The following is a 12614-nucleotide window of genomic DNA, read 5'->3' as shown; positions in this document are numbered from 1 at the left end:
ATTCGATCAGGATTTCCTAATCTGGAATGGCTTGCACTCGTGCAGGATGACAGGGTCACCAAGCACACCCGCGGCGTCCCCAGGCTGAAAACCGCAAAGATTCTTCGCATGGCGCGTGAGACTGACCTTGCAGTCGTTCCTGTGCGGATCAAGTCCAAGGATGTAGGTCGGCTATGCGGTAGACACGAAACGATGCTTGTGTCAAGCGAGCGCTCGGTAGATCCATTGCCTGAACAAGGAATCTGGATCATGAAGCAATTACCAGAAAAGGTTAGCCTGGAGTTTCCGGTAGCAGACAGCCCCTAGGTCGCACAATTTAACATTGCCTCAGCTGCGCCTGTCAGACATGCCAGCCGGGCCGTTCTCATTGGCGCGACGCTGGGAATGGATACGGGATTGCGGGAAAACTAGACTGGACATCTGTTTGGCATGTATCGCTCATCGTCTTGACCACTGTTCTCATTGCACAATACCTATCAGTACTCGGGCTTGTGTAGGTTGACAGCACAAGCGTAGCAATCCATTCCTAATCCTCTTAGTGGGCGACTGACTGATCACCTGCACACCCCGGCACAGTAGAGGCTTCGTGCGTGATGAAGTTTACTTTCAAACCTTTCAAAGGTGATAAGAGTTCCCCAGACGGTATGTTATATTTGACCCGTGGTAGCCTAGGTATGAATCGCTAATAGTGATTTCGTCTACTCAGACGACGTCGATTCGCGCAATCCGGGGCAGAGGCGCAGAGAACAGGTTCGTCGAGCGCAAAAGTCCGTTCAGCCTTCATGTCCCGAGACCAATATCTTGGACTAAAATTTGTTGAATAGAACCCATCGGGAGCGAAAAGAAGCATACACTGCTTCTCTTGAAAGCGAAGTAGTTCAGCTGCGGGCGAATGAAGCCAGGCTTTCGCAGGAGGCGAAGACTTTATACTCTGAAGTTACTTTTCTGAAGATATTGCTGGCGGAGAACGGAATTGCAATACCTGAAAGACCAGAAGTCACCCATGGCGGGGAGAGAGGAGGCAATATAGTGAAGGAAAAGACGATAGCGCTGACAATCGGCCAAGAGAACAAGAGGAAGAACCGAAGGAAACAGATATACGTACAGCAGATGCCGAGAGAGCCTTCAAGTAAGTGTATTGCAGTCAAGTTGCAACTGCATTTGGTGATGATGTCCTCACTGATGGAACTCGCGCAGCCAGCCCGCCGCAACTCATTACTCCGCCATTGTCTGGCTCTACGGGATCAGGGTACACCTCTAGTACTTTTCCTGACAGTTCCACGACATGTATGGGTAGCCTCGACCCAGAAATTGTTGGAATGGACTTTGTCTTGACGTATGCGCCCTGCTTGCCCCTCACTAAGCTAGCATCGCTAAAAGTTCATACGTAGTCTCGAATCTCCCTGTTTACCACATATCGACGTCGCCTCGCCCAATAGTAGCAGCTCAGATACGGATCCTCCCACTTCGACCGGCCACGCCCTCACTGTCTCAGCATGCCTCTTCCATCATCATCCTTCGCCACCCGGCCAACGTCAGTTGTCTTCTGCGACTTGGGAAGTTCCTCATGCCAGTATAGATCAGCTATTGGCACTGTCTGGTTCTGTCCCTTTGCAAGACAGTGAAGTCACGCCCGTACAAGCATGGGACTATGTCCGGCGACAAGAACAATTTACTGGACTTGAAGCGGGAAGGTGGGAGAGCCTGAAGCTGAGCTTGACAAGTTTAGTACAATGCCATGGTTTTGGAGGCGTGATCGAAAGGAGCGCTTTTGAAAATGCGGTGTTTGAGGCTTTTGTTGTGGGTAGGGTGTTTTGAGGGGACGAGAGTTATCTGACATATCCCAGGGCTGTACTGACAGCCGCTCTGTACTGAAGAAGTCGTAAAAGATTGCGTACTTCATTTTGTTTAGATTCTTTTGATTCAATGAAAGAATGATGGTGCGACAAGAGCAGATTGCATGTGAGGATTACAGCTAGTTGCCATGATGCGAATTTATTCCCGAAAGAATTTGTCACTTCAGCGATGCCATAGTAACGGAGATGCACGACACGCCTCTTGTGCGTTCTTATTGCACACTATACAGCAACAGCCGACTGCCGTCTTGGTAAGAGCATGGTGATGGAGAGGTTCCAAAGTTTCTTCGCGCAGGGTCCCAAAGAACCTCGGTATTGAATATCAGTTCATGCATTGCCCTAACAAGCGAGATACGGGGGTACACGCGGCCTGAAGGGGTAGGTGACGGGCGGTTGGTGGCGTTTCCGGACCTGCGTTGCAGGCATCGCGGCCCCAAATCGCGCAACAATGGAATTAAGGTGCTCGAAGACGACAAGTCGAAACCCTGTCCTATTTCCGTGAACCAAGACGCGTTGCCAACCAAGATTGACGAAAACTGGGGGTGACAAACACACTAGACGCTCCCGAAAAGCTTAGCAGTCGACTAATCGATAGATCGCCCAATCGCCAGCCCCACACCAAACAACGACGGCAGCGTCATCAGCGCCTACGTTGCCACCTCGGGCCGGGCAAGTGTCAGCATAGCCACCTTGTTCGCGCGGTGATTGAAATAGTATAGTACCTGCAGCCAGCCCGTAAAACCCTAAGACACGCGTCCCTGGTCGTCCAAGGCCTTGGAAGAATAACTACCCGGCTGCCCCGGAAACACTGCGTTCCTTTGTTTCTTGTGTTCTGCCTGCACTACACAGCCAAGCTTTTGCCCAAGGTCTACCAAGCTGCGCTGGGGGAAGCTTCGACTACTCTTGACATTCGTTACCTACATTCGTTATCGACAGCCAACATGGTAATGTGGAAGCGTCTTGTTCCCACCGCCGTGGCGGCGCTGGCTGCCAGCGGGGTGAGCGCAGCGAGCTACGACGACATTCCAGACATCGAGGTCTATGGACAACATTTCTTCTACACAAACAATGGCTCGCAATTGTATGTATACCTGCTCTAGCATTGTCAAGATCACCATGCTAACCATATCGCAGTTATCTCAAGGGTGTCGCATACCAGCAGAACTACTCTCCCAATGGCTCAACAAGCGCCAATACCAAGTACACTGACCCGCTTGCCGATGGCGACGCCTGCCGACGAGATATTCCCTACCTCAAGCAAATCTACACAAACATTATCCGCGTGTACGCTATCGACCCGACCCAAAACCATGACGACTGCATGGCGCAATTGGCCAGCGCAGACATCTATGTCATCTCCGACTTGGGCGAGCCCGGCACATCCATCGAGTCAAACAACCCAGAGTGGGATGTCACGCTTTACCAGCGATACACAGGCGTCGTCGATGCGCTGAGCAAGTACCGAAACGTCATTGGTTTCTTTGCTGGTAACGAGAATGTTAGCAGCGACAACCAAACCGCCGCTGCCGCATTCGTCAAGGCTGCTGTCCGCGACACAAAGACATATATCAAGAACCAGAACTACCGCAGCACTTTGGGAGTGGGCTATGCAACTGCCGATGTCCCGTCTCGCGACGAGCTCGCGCATTACTTTGCGTGCCAACCCGGCAACGCGGGTAACACAACCTCGATCGATTTCTGGGGTTACAACGTTTATTCTTGGTGCGGTGACAGCAACTACGCAAGCTCTTCCTACGGCGAACGCGTCCAATTCTTCTCCGATTATCCGGTGCCCGTTTTCTTCGCTGAATACGGTTGTATCGAGGGTCTTAGCAGCCCCACAAGCCGTCCATTTACTGAGGTCGAAGTTTTGTACGGCAATATGACCGACGTCTTCTCTGGTGGTATCGTCTACGAGTGGTTCATGGGCGCAAATGACTACGGACTCGTTTCATTGGCTGATAACGGCGCAAGTGTGTCTCCATACCCCGACTTCACGTCTCTACAAAGCCAGCTTGCTTCCGTTACTCCGACCACCACTCAGCGCTCCGAGTACACACCTACCAATTCAGCACCCGCCTGCCCTTCAGTGGGTGGAACTTGGCTCGCGCAAGCTTCTCCGTTGCCTCCCAACGTAAACCCTCAGCTATGCGCGTGTATGGTAGACAGTCTACAGTGCGTCTACACTTCCGACGACGACGACGCTTACGCCGACGACTTCAACTACATCTGCGGCGAGAACGAGGACTACTGCAGCGGAATTGCGCGCAACTCTACAACTGGCGACTATGGTGCCTATTCTGGCTGTGATCCCAAGGACCAGCTCGCTTTCGTTGCAAACCAATACTACATTGGTCAGAAGAAGCGCGCAGATGCCTGCAGTTTCTCGGGTAGGGCAAGTACTCAGAGCGCATCGACTGCGAGTGGTTGTGCCTCGTTGCTGAGTGCTGCGGGCAAGAACGGTGACGGCACCGTACCCACTGCTACAGGCAAGGGCACAGCAGCTGTGAGCGGCGGCAGTGGCAGTGGTGGAGCAGCAAGCTCCAGTAAGTCCGAGGCTGCTGCTCCTAGCGTTAATGCCCCTGGCTTCTTTGCCCATGGTGATTTGGTCATGGGTGCATACGCTGTTCTGGCAGCAGGAAGTTTGCTGGGCATGCTTGTACTATAGGTTAGCTGGAGAGAGGTGTGGTGTGGTGATGAAGCATGCTTGGATGCTATGCAGTGAGCCTATATGCTGAGGAGCAAGTGTTTGGGGGCTTTTTTTTTGGCGTTTTTAATCATTGTTACAATTGACCAATATAGTTCAACTTTCTCTCAAGCTTAACTAGCTGTACGTACCACACGTGAAGACCAGACTCGGTGACTCTCGTGGCCGACAAATATTCTCAGTCTTGTCAGCATTGCTGATCTCCCATTGCTTTGACACGCACCACCTCTTCAACATCAACAAGCATCACAATTATCAAGAACAACGCATTGCACCAACTTCAGATATATTCTATCGTCTACAAGCTGGCCTTTTCTTCTTATTTATTTCTTTCTTCGCCCCCCGCTGCAGTAGCGAAAGACATTGCTGTTGTTGCTTTCAAGACAACGTCTCGTGCCCCATAGCCTCACTGTACATTAGAGTGACCAAGATACCGTACGTATGTAAAGCCTATCCTCTCATGAGGGGATATCGCTGTAAAAAGGGGAAAGCCCTAACCCAAATATACAGCATCCCCGACGCCGACGCTGCGCTTGAAGCCAAGAACCGACATTATAACACTCTGCTGAAATCAATGTGAAGTTGATGGTTTATGAACCTCGAATACATCAAAGCCTGTAATTTTAGCTTTGTAATCGAGTCTGTAACATGCTAGTACATGTTGGGTGGTCCAGGACGACCGGGCTGCTGGCGGGGAGGCCCACTGAATTGGCCATCGAACATCATACGTGGGTCTTCACCTCCTCGCATGCCAGGCATTGGAGGTCCACCATACCCAGGAGGTGGGAAGTAGCCTGGCGGACCCTGCATGCCATTACCACCAGGTCCTCCGGGTCCGCCTGGAAAGCCCAATCCGCGGATATTGCCGGCAGGCGGGAAGCCAGGGAGGTGGCCAAGTGGTGTGTTGCCTGCTGAGAAACTCGGCCCAGGGCCCATTTGTTGACCATTGGGACCATTAAGGCCAGGTGGTTGACGCATTGGACCACCAAAACCGGGGGGAGGAGCGATGTTTGGTCGTTCTTGGGGTGTTGGCGGCATTCCTGGTTGACCGCGTCCGCCCATGTACGGCATGTCCGGTACAGGCTGCGAAGGAATACCCATATTGGTCGGCATGCGAGGGTCGCCTCCGGTGTTACGGCGCTGAAGGCCCATAAGTGGATCCTCGGGGGTGGGGTATCCCATTGGCATGCGTTGATTCTTTCCTCGCATGGCCTCCTGTTGCTGTTGTTGTAATCGTTGCATATGTTGAAGCTCCAGCTGGCGGTCGGCTGCATCACGACGCATCATCTCATTCTCTGAAAACATGCGAGGGTCTTCCATGAAGCCGGGAGGCAGAACACCTCTGCCTTTGGGTTGGTGCTGAGCCGGAATCTGAGGCTGCTGTCTTTGCTGATCGAAGAAGGGCATGTTATGACCTTCCTGGGTCGGGCGAGGCAAATTATGGCCCTGCACTTGAGGTGGTGTACCACGAGAAGGTTGTTGCATCAGATTCAGCAGGAAGTCACGCTCACGCTGCTTGGTCGCTTGATCACGCTGTGATTCCTCGCGTGCACGACTGTTCAACAGAGCCGCAAGGTTTGCGTCTTGAGGACCATTGCGTTGCGGCGGAGGCTGATGGGGAAAGTGATCATCTGGGTGACTAGAATCGGGGCGTGGAGGTCTGAATTGATCAGACATTGCATTCTCAGGCGACATGCTGCTGAAGCGCGATTGCTGTGGAGGCCGAGATTCGGGTGGGCCAGCGCGTGGAGCCAGGATGTTCTCCAATATGCTCTGCTGTTCGAGTGTCCTTGGTGGTGGTCTACCATGTTGCGGGTCCGGCGGCGGCGATTGCTGGTGGAAGTCTAACGAGATACCTCCACCGTGCCTCATACCATTTGGCGGTGTGGGCATCGTTGTTGGAGGTTGAGGTCCTGGAGACGGGCCCGTACTGACTTGACCAAGCATCTGGAGAATGCGCTGGAAACCTTCCTTGTCAGCGTTCGCCTCCATGGCTGGTGCTGGGGACGCAGGTGTTGGAGCTGGAGCTTGGCCAGATGCTGCTTGTTCTTCTGGTTTTGCAAACATGGTCATGAACCTCGATTTCTTGTCAGGCTTGGGTTTCGCCGAGATGGTCTCTACTGGTGGGATATCCGCTGACTTGTCTCTACCCCAGTTGCCGAAGAGAATGCCCTGTGTAGGCTCCGCTCCAGAAGGCGTGTGCAGAGGGGCGGTTAGCATGGGCGGAGCGGTGATGGAAATGGCCGTAGATGTCTCGGCTGGTACCTCTCTCGATTCGTCCTTTTCGCCAGCTGGCGTGTCCTTGGCCCTCATCTGCTCCTTCCAGCGCTGGAAATCTTCTTGTGTACGAGGCTTGAACTCCTTTTTCTCGACCTTGGTGTCCATCCATTCTGGGTCTTCTTCTCCGCCTGCACGATTGCCACCTCTGTTCCACTCACGGCCGTTGTCCCGTTCTCGGTCTCGGTCGCGTTCACGCCAGCCGCCCTGTACACCAGTCTTGATACCCTCATCCTTGTCATCACGGCGACCCCAGCGCGGTTCGTTGCGCTCGCGATTGCCACGGCGCGGGGCTACGTCCATCTCAGGGTCACCCTCATGCTTGTCGCGATTGCGGTCGCCGTTGCGGTGAAAACGCTCAAAGTCCTCCTGACCCAGACTCTTGCGTCCCTTGACGTTGGTCCAGCCCTCACCGTCCTCTCGGGGAACGCGACGGCCGTTGGTGTAGCCCTTGTCTCGGTTGCGGTCGGTTTCGCGGTCCCGCGTCCACCGATCGTTCTTTGGGAAGCGGTCGCCAACATTGTCTCCGTCTGTAGAAGTGAAACCTGTGCGTTCCTTTGCGTCGCCCGTTCCCTTGGCCGGCGTGCGTGCTGACAAGAAGGCTAACTTTGGCGGGCCAAGCACCGTCTCTTCGCCAGGTTCTACAAAAAGCGCGTCAATAGCGGCCTTGATGCCCTGAACATCAGAAGACTTACGCATGCTCTGACGCCGACCGAACTGGCCCATGGGGTTGATCAGCGGCCGCTGCTCATTTGGCGTGGCCCCTTCTCCGTCTCGAGCGCCCCGAGTGCGACGCATAGTGCCGTTGTTATTGTTGGCGTGGCCATTGTTGGTGTTTTGGTCGGCAGGCACGTCCATCCATTGTGAGATTGAAGGCAGTCCATCAGGCTTCTTGACTAGTGGAGACTCCTTCAGAGCCAACAGGTCAGCCTCCGAATAGGTAGGCCCCCGCATTCTCGCGAGCTCAGCGCAGCGCGAATGTGCAGGCAGGTATAGGGTAGGTTAAGCTTGTCGTGTTCAGCGTCGAGAGACGAGCCGTTATGTAGGTGGTAAGGTGTTTAGTGAGTGATGATGGGTGAAGAGACTGCCTCGAGACAGCCGGGTGGTGAATCGCCTGTCTCGCTTGCAATTGAACAATGCCCGCTCTGCAACCCTTTTAGAGACTGAGAATGGGACGTCGACGATGAATGCGATACAAATGGACGTTTGCGATGGGATGATGTTGAGCGATTGCAGTATGGGTCGAGTTCGAGGCGCGTGCGTATCGCAAGTTGCTGGGCGAGGTGAAGGAGCTCGAGGTGGGATGCAACGTGGTAGGGGAGTAGCGCACCCCTGCTGCTGTAGCGGCGACGGAAAGCGGAGAAGAAACAATTGCGAGCTCACGTCTTTACGGCAGAGCAGTAATTTCGGAATGGAAAAGTCTCGGGTAGTTATGGGGCACTTTGGTTTAAGCAGCGGGCGTGTGAGTAATAGCGCAGGTGTTTGTTGTGGTTTTGTGTCCCAGGTCGCGAGTGGTGCGGGTCTCTCTGAGAGCCAGCCCTGGAGACACGCGCCAAGCAATGCTGCGGGAACAAGTAGGTGCGTCATATTGGGGTCCGCGACATGTGCCCACAGCGTGCACTACACCAGGTAGACATGGCCTCACGTTCATCGTTATCAGATTACGGCACGGATACGAAAATCAGACCACGTCGCGTGACAATGACTGCCTGGAGTTTTTGCTAGGCACTCGCGCCACAGATGAACTATGCATGACCCCCAAATTAGGAAGTCGCAAACAACGCCCTGTGTTTAAACGGAGGAAACACGCTGCAATGCTCTCGAATCGGTTTCCCAAACGCCTCATAAGGCTCAAAGATGCGTACTAAGACTAAACAACATCAGACCTTCGCAAGGGAGGCCATCGTCTGTGCGAGGCTGTCACTGCTCCACGCAGCTACCTTCTCTCGATCGCACGTTTCATAGACACGTCCTGCTAGTGTCTTCAGTGCACGGTGTCGCGGATCGTAGCCATCGAGCATCATCTGGATCCATGGGATAAGCCCACACCTTGTGATGAGCGTTGTACTGCCTCCCACATGTGTTGCTCGCAGCAGCAGCCTCACAATCTTGTCCTTCGCCGAAGCTGGACACGATCGTGATCCGTAATGAGTCAACAACTGCTCGAATATGTTGCTCCTTCGGAACAACTCCATATCTGCAGGCGTCCGCAGACTGTCCATGAGGTAGTCAAAGTACCAGTCCACTTCCTTGTGATACGTTGTATCGTCGTCAGGTTGGCTGGCAACGATGCGATGCCAAAAGAAGCGTAGTAGAGTGGTAACATCCCAGGCTGGGGCGGTGGTGAGAAATTTGTTTACTGTGCTGAAGAGAGAGTGCGTGGGATCCGCCACAATACCCGCACAACGAGCGGCCAGCACGCCGCCAACGTACGGGAAAGCTTCGGCACCAGTCAAATCCACCGATTCCAGGAGCTCGCCGAGGAGGAGATAGAGTTGCTGGAGTTCAGAGTCCATATTGCTTCCTTGTTGTCCTGCAGCGGCCTCGTCCTTTCCGGGTACATGACGACTGCTGGATTGTATTGTCGCCGTGAGCTGTCGAATGTTGTTGATGGCTTGTATGCGAATTTCTGTGTGCTCAGAGCAGAGGCACAATAGTAGTTCCCCAATATCTCCATCATCAAGAGCTTCGCCAAGCTCCTTCTTCCTCCATCGTGTAAGTCCGGTATGCTTTTCGTCTTCCACAGGCGGCGCCTCCAGGTCGATAGCAGATCTAGACTTGCCTTGCTGCTCAGTCTCTTCCGTGGGCCTGGGGACCGGCGATGTCGAGGATCTTTCCGAGCCACTGAAATCTGCTCCAGTTGCCAGCTTCAAGGCCTCCTTAGCTCTTTCCTTGCCCATTTTCCACAGAAACGCATCCTTCAAGACCTCTTTGTATGCCACGTTCGCAGACTCTACTAAAGCATTGCGTACATGCTCTAGTTGCGTCTCATCTTCGCCAATCAATTTGAGAAGATATAGAAGTCTCGACAACCATTGCGCGATGGTATCCGCCGTAGTGCCTACTGACGTCTCCCCACCCTTGAATGGCCACTGTTCCACCAAAGTCATCAACAGTGTGCTGAAGGGGCCAAGGCTGCTTGCAGATTGCCCAGTACGTTTACGCATGGCATCCAGGTCATCGAAGTATTTGATAGGTACTTTGGTGAACCGCGCGCAGCAGTCATCTAGGAACCCCAGGACGTCGCAGGATGGTGTGGCCGACCCAGAGGTCGACCCCAAGCTTGCGATAAGAGCATCAAGCGCATCGGGTGAAGTTTTCGTCTGCAGCATTTCCTGGTCGTGCAAGATGTCGCTTAATAAGGATCTAATACCTGTATACAGTTCACTCTCTTTCGACGTTACCAGCAGCTTAAGAAGCGTCACAAACGGTGAGTACTGGAGTGATTCTGCTTAGGTTAGTAATGGAACTATTGTAGCTCAAAAGAAACCTTACTCTGCTTTTGCCACCATCGCATAGCAGGCGAAAGCTTTGCCATCTGTATCCAGTGCTCAAGTTCCATAATACGGAAGACTTTATCTTCAGGTGATGCTGTAGGCTTGTCGGCCTCCACTAGCGCATTGCATAGCGGTACCGACACGTCGAATTTCTCTTGTAGCGCAACTTGGGGTGTGGCTTCGTAGTAAAGCCGCAGTAATCTGGTAATTGACTCTCGCTTCATGTCTTTCAGACCCGGCTTCTTGAGCGCCAAGAATACAGTGCGAATGGGTGGGCAACGCCGACTGACTTCTGAGATCAGACGCTTAGCTGCTTGGTTCCATTGCTTAGAAGATCTGGTAGCACCGGCATCATTGAGCTCTCTAAGAACAGCTTGTAGCTTCTGAAGCGCTACTATCAGGACACGGATAGCGAATAGCTGAATAAGGTCGGAGTTGTGGTTGAGACATTTGGTAAGAACTTGCTGATTCAGTGGTTGTGGCAAGATGCTGTTCATCAGCACGGGTACTGGAGGTGGGTGGTCGCGGAAGCTTCTCTTCGCACCGAAGTACTTGGGCACGGGGAGCTGGATAGCTTGATAAAGGAAAGCAGAGTATCCTATCCATGTCGAGGTGAGCTTGGGATCGTAGCTAAAGTCGCGTCGCTTGATGAAGTAATCTGCAACCAGCTCGGGACAGGCTCGAAAGATGTCAACAACAAGCTCTTGGTGAAGGGTATTTGCGTATGGTCTTTGACTCTGTATAAACTCAGAGAGAATGACGTTCCGCACTTTGGGAGTCTTGCTATAGTTGTCAACTGACTCGAGGCCCAGGTCATTGCCGTAATCAGCGGCATCGTCCTGTTCGCCCTCGACGTCATCGAAGGTCGACGGATAGAAGCCTTGTGTAGGCAGCATAACACCATAGGCAGGATCTGTACAGACCAGGCGAAGGAAGTCATGCGCGAGCTGATCAGGTGCCTTCTGTCCTTCCGAGAGGGAGCCTTCCTCCACCTCGTAACTGTACAGACTAGCTATGCGAGAGAGTGCCTTTCCGTTCAAGATCCTACTCTTTGTGTGTCTCGCGATAGCCTTGTCCTGGAAAACATGGCTTTTGAACACATCGAGTATCTCGTAGATGAGGAAAGGCGGGTCTGCGCGGATATGATCGAAGACAGCACGGACAACGTTGGTGTTTGATAAGATTTCGCTCTTTGCCCGCTCGTCCTGATACCTCAGGTGCATTAGCAGATACCTGATGGCTGTCGTGCGAATGCTTGGTTTCTTGACATGGTCCGCCGCCGACTGCTCTCTTCCAAGATTGATGTTCCTTCCAAGTATTTTGGGCTCAAGTGTAAAGTCCCTCTTCGCGTAGACGGCTCTTGCATGCGCACCCTCGTTGAAGCGTACAAGCTCGGTAAGCAATCGCAATGCCGGCGCAATGACATTGTCCTCTTTGGGTGCTGCCGATGTACTACGGACAAAACGGCGAGCGATGGATGGCTGCAGGAGTGTCTTGGCAAGAAGTGTGCCGTACTCGAGGAAATCACCGTGGCTGGCAAAGACCTTGAACAGGAGCGCGAGCACAGCTGTTACCTGCGAGACAATCGCACTGTAGTTGGTTTCCACAGCATGATCCCACCCCTGGGTGAGGTTCTGCAGAAACGACTTGTCCTGTTCATCCCGTCCTCTTCCTTTTTGTGTGTCCAGGTACTCGCGAAGTATGGCTCGCTTGCGGGGCAGGTCGTGCTCATCGGTTGGGTAGAGGATTGAGTCGAGGAAACGCTTGAATAAACTCAGGCCTTTTTTGTGTCAGATCCAGGTCATTACAAAGTCTGGTTGTGCCTACCACTTCGAAAGTCGCCTGAAGAGCTTTGGTCGAAGAACAGAGCATTTTGTAAGTCGCGCGCCGACGTGATTTCTTCAGCGCTGCCATTCGGTCGTGGTGAGTTGCGCTCTGCCGCGTGATCGACTCTTTGGCGCTTGGAGTCGCGATCAGAATGCGCGCTCTTGGTGTTGGCCTCGAAAGCCGTTCTTTTCCCCATGTCGCATGTCCCGTTGTAACTCACAATCGCATCTCTCAAAAAGTTCTGGAAGTTCTCCCGGGATACGTGCAGGGATTAGCGCGCTAGCCCGAGGTCCATGCGTGCTCCAATCGGCGAATGTCAGCCATAACTCCGCACTTCAGTCCCTCTTGTTGTCCTGTATCATCTTCGACCACCTGGCGTCGTACAGCATTGAAGTGTCTGTCGCAATGATTTGACCCGGGTGTCACTGGGCTTCAACATTGTAGTAAGCA

The 12614-nt window shown here is 53.2% G+C and overlaps 5 protein-coding genes across 5 annotated transcripts; 3 read left to right on the top strand and 2 right to left on the bottom strand.

Moving 5' to 3' along the window:
* Positions 1-593: 593 nt before the first annotated feature.
* Positions 594-1818, top strand: CC77DRAFT_1035740 (hypothetical protein; the record flags this gene model as incomplete). The annotated part of the gene is made up of 5 exons (XM_018526957.1): positions 594-621; positions 707-767; positions 825-1133; positions 1202-1336; positions 1392-1818. 5 exons carry the CDS (start codon positions 594-596, stop codon positions 1816-1818), a joined length of 960 nt encoding a protein of 319 aa, XP_018379734.1.
* A 700-nt stretch (positions 1819-2518) lies between these two features.
* Positions 2519-4733, top strand: CC77DRAFT_1044813 (1,3-beta-glucanosyltransferase gel3 precursor). Its single transcript, XM_018527373.1, has 2 exons — positions 2519-2937; positions 2991-4733. Exons 1-2 carry the CDS (start codon positions 2798-2800, stop codon positions 4522-4524), a joined length of 1674 nt encoding a protein of 557 aa, XP_018379733.1. The 5' UTR covers positions 2519-2797; the 3' UTR covers positions 4525-4733.
* A 382-nt stretch (positions 4734-5115) lies between these two features.
* On the bottom strand, positions 5116-7794 carry CC77DRAFT_1100091 (hypothetical protein; the record flags this gene model as incomplete). The annotated part of the gene is made up of 2 exons (XM_018530046.1): positions 5116-5125; positions 5222-7794. 2 exons carry the CDS (start codon positions 7792-7794, stop codon positions 5116-5118), a joined length of 2583 nt encoding a protein of 860 aa, XP_018379732.1.
* Positions 7795-7908: 114 nt separating this feature from the next.
* Positions 7909-8596, top strand: CC77DRAFT_570194 (hypothetical protein). Its single transcript, XM_018532258.1, has one exon. The coding sequence runs from the start codon at positions 8024-8026 to the stop codon at positions 8471-8473; it is 450 nt and encodes a 149-aa protein (XP_018379731.1). The 5' UTR covers positions 7909-8023; the 3' UTR covers positions 8474-8596.
* On the bottom strand, positions 8468-12360 carry CC77DRAFT_1001621 (hypothetical protein; the record flags this gene model as incomplete). Its single annotated transcript, XM_018523158.1, has 3 exons — positions 8468-10231; positions 10336-12117; positions 12165-12360. 3 exons carry the CDS (start codon positions 12358-12360, stop codon positions 8721-8723), a joined length of 3489 nt encoding a protein of 1162 aa, XP_018379730.1. The 3' UTR covers positions 8468-8720.
* Positions 12361-12614: the final 254 nt, after the last annotated feature.

The sequence above is a fragment of the Alternaria alternata genome, assembly GCF_001642055.1.
Source record: "Alternaria alternata strain SRC1lrK2f unplaced genomic scaffold CC77scaffold_33, whole genome shotgun sequence".
NCBI lineage: Eukaryota > Fungi > Ascomycota > Dothideomycetes > Pleosporales > Pleosporaceae > Alternaria > Alternaria alternata.
The sequence above is the reverse complement of the archived record's forward strand: the minus strand, read 5'-3'. Positions and strand labels throughout refer to the sequence as shown.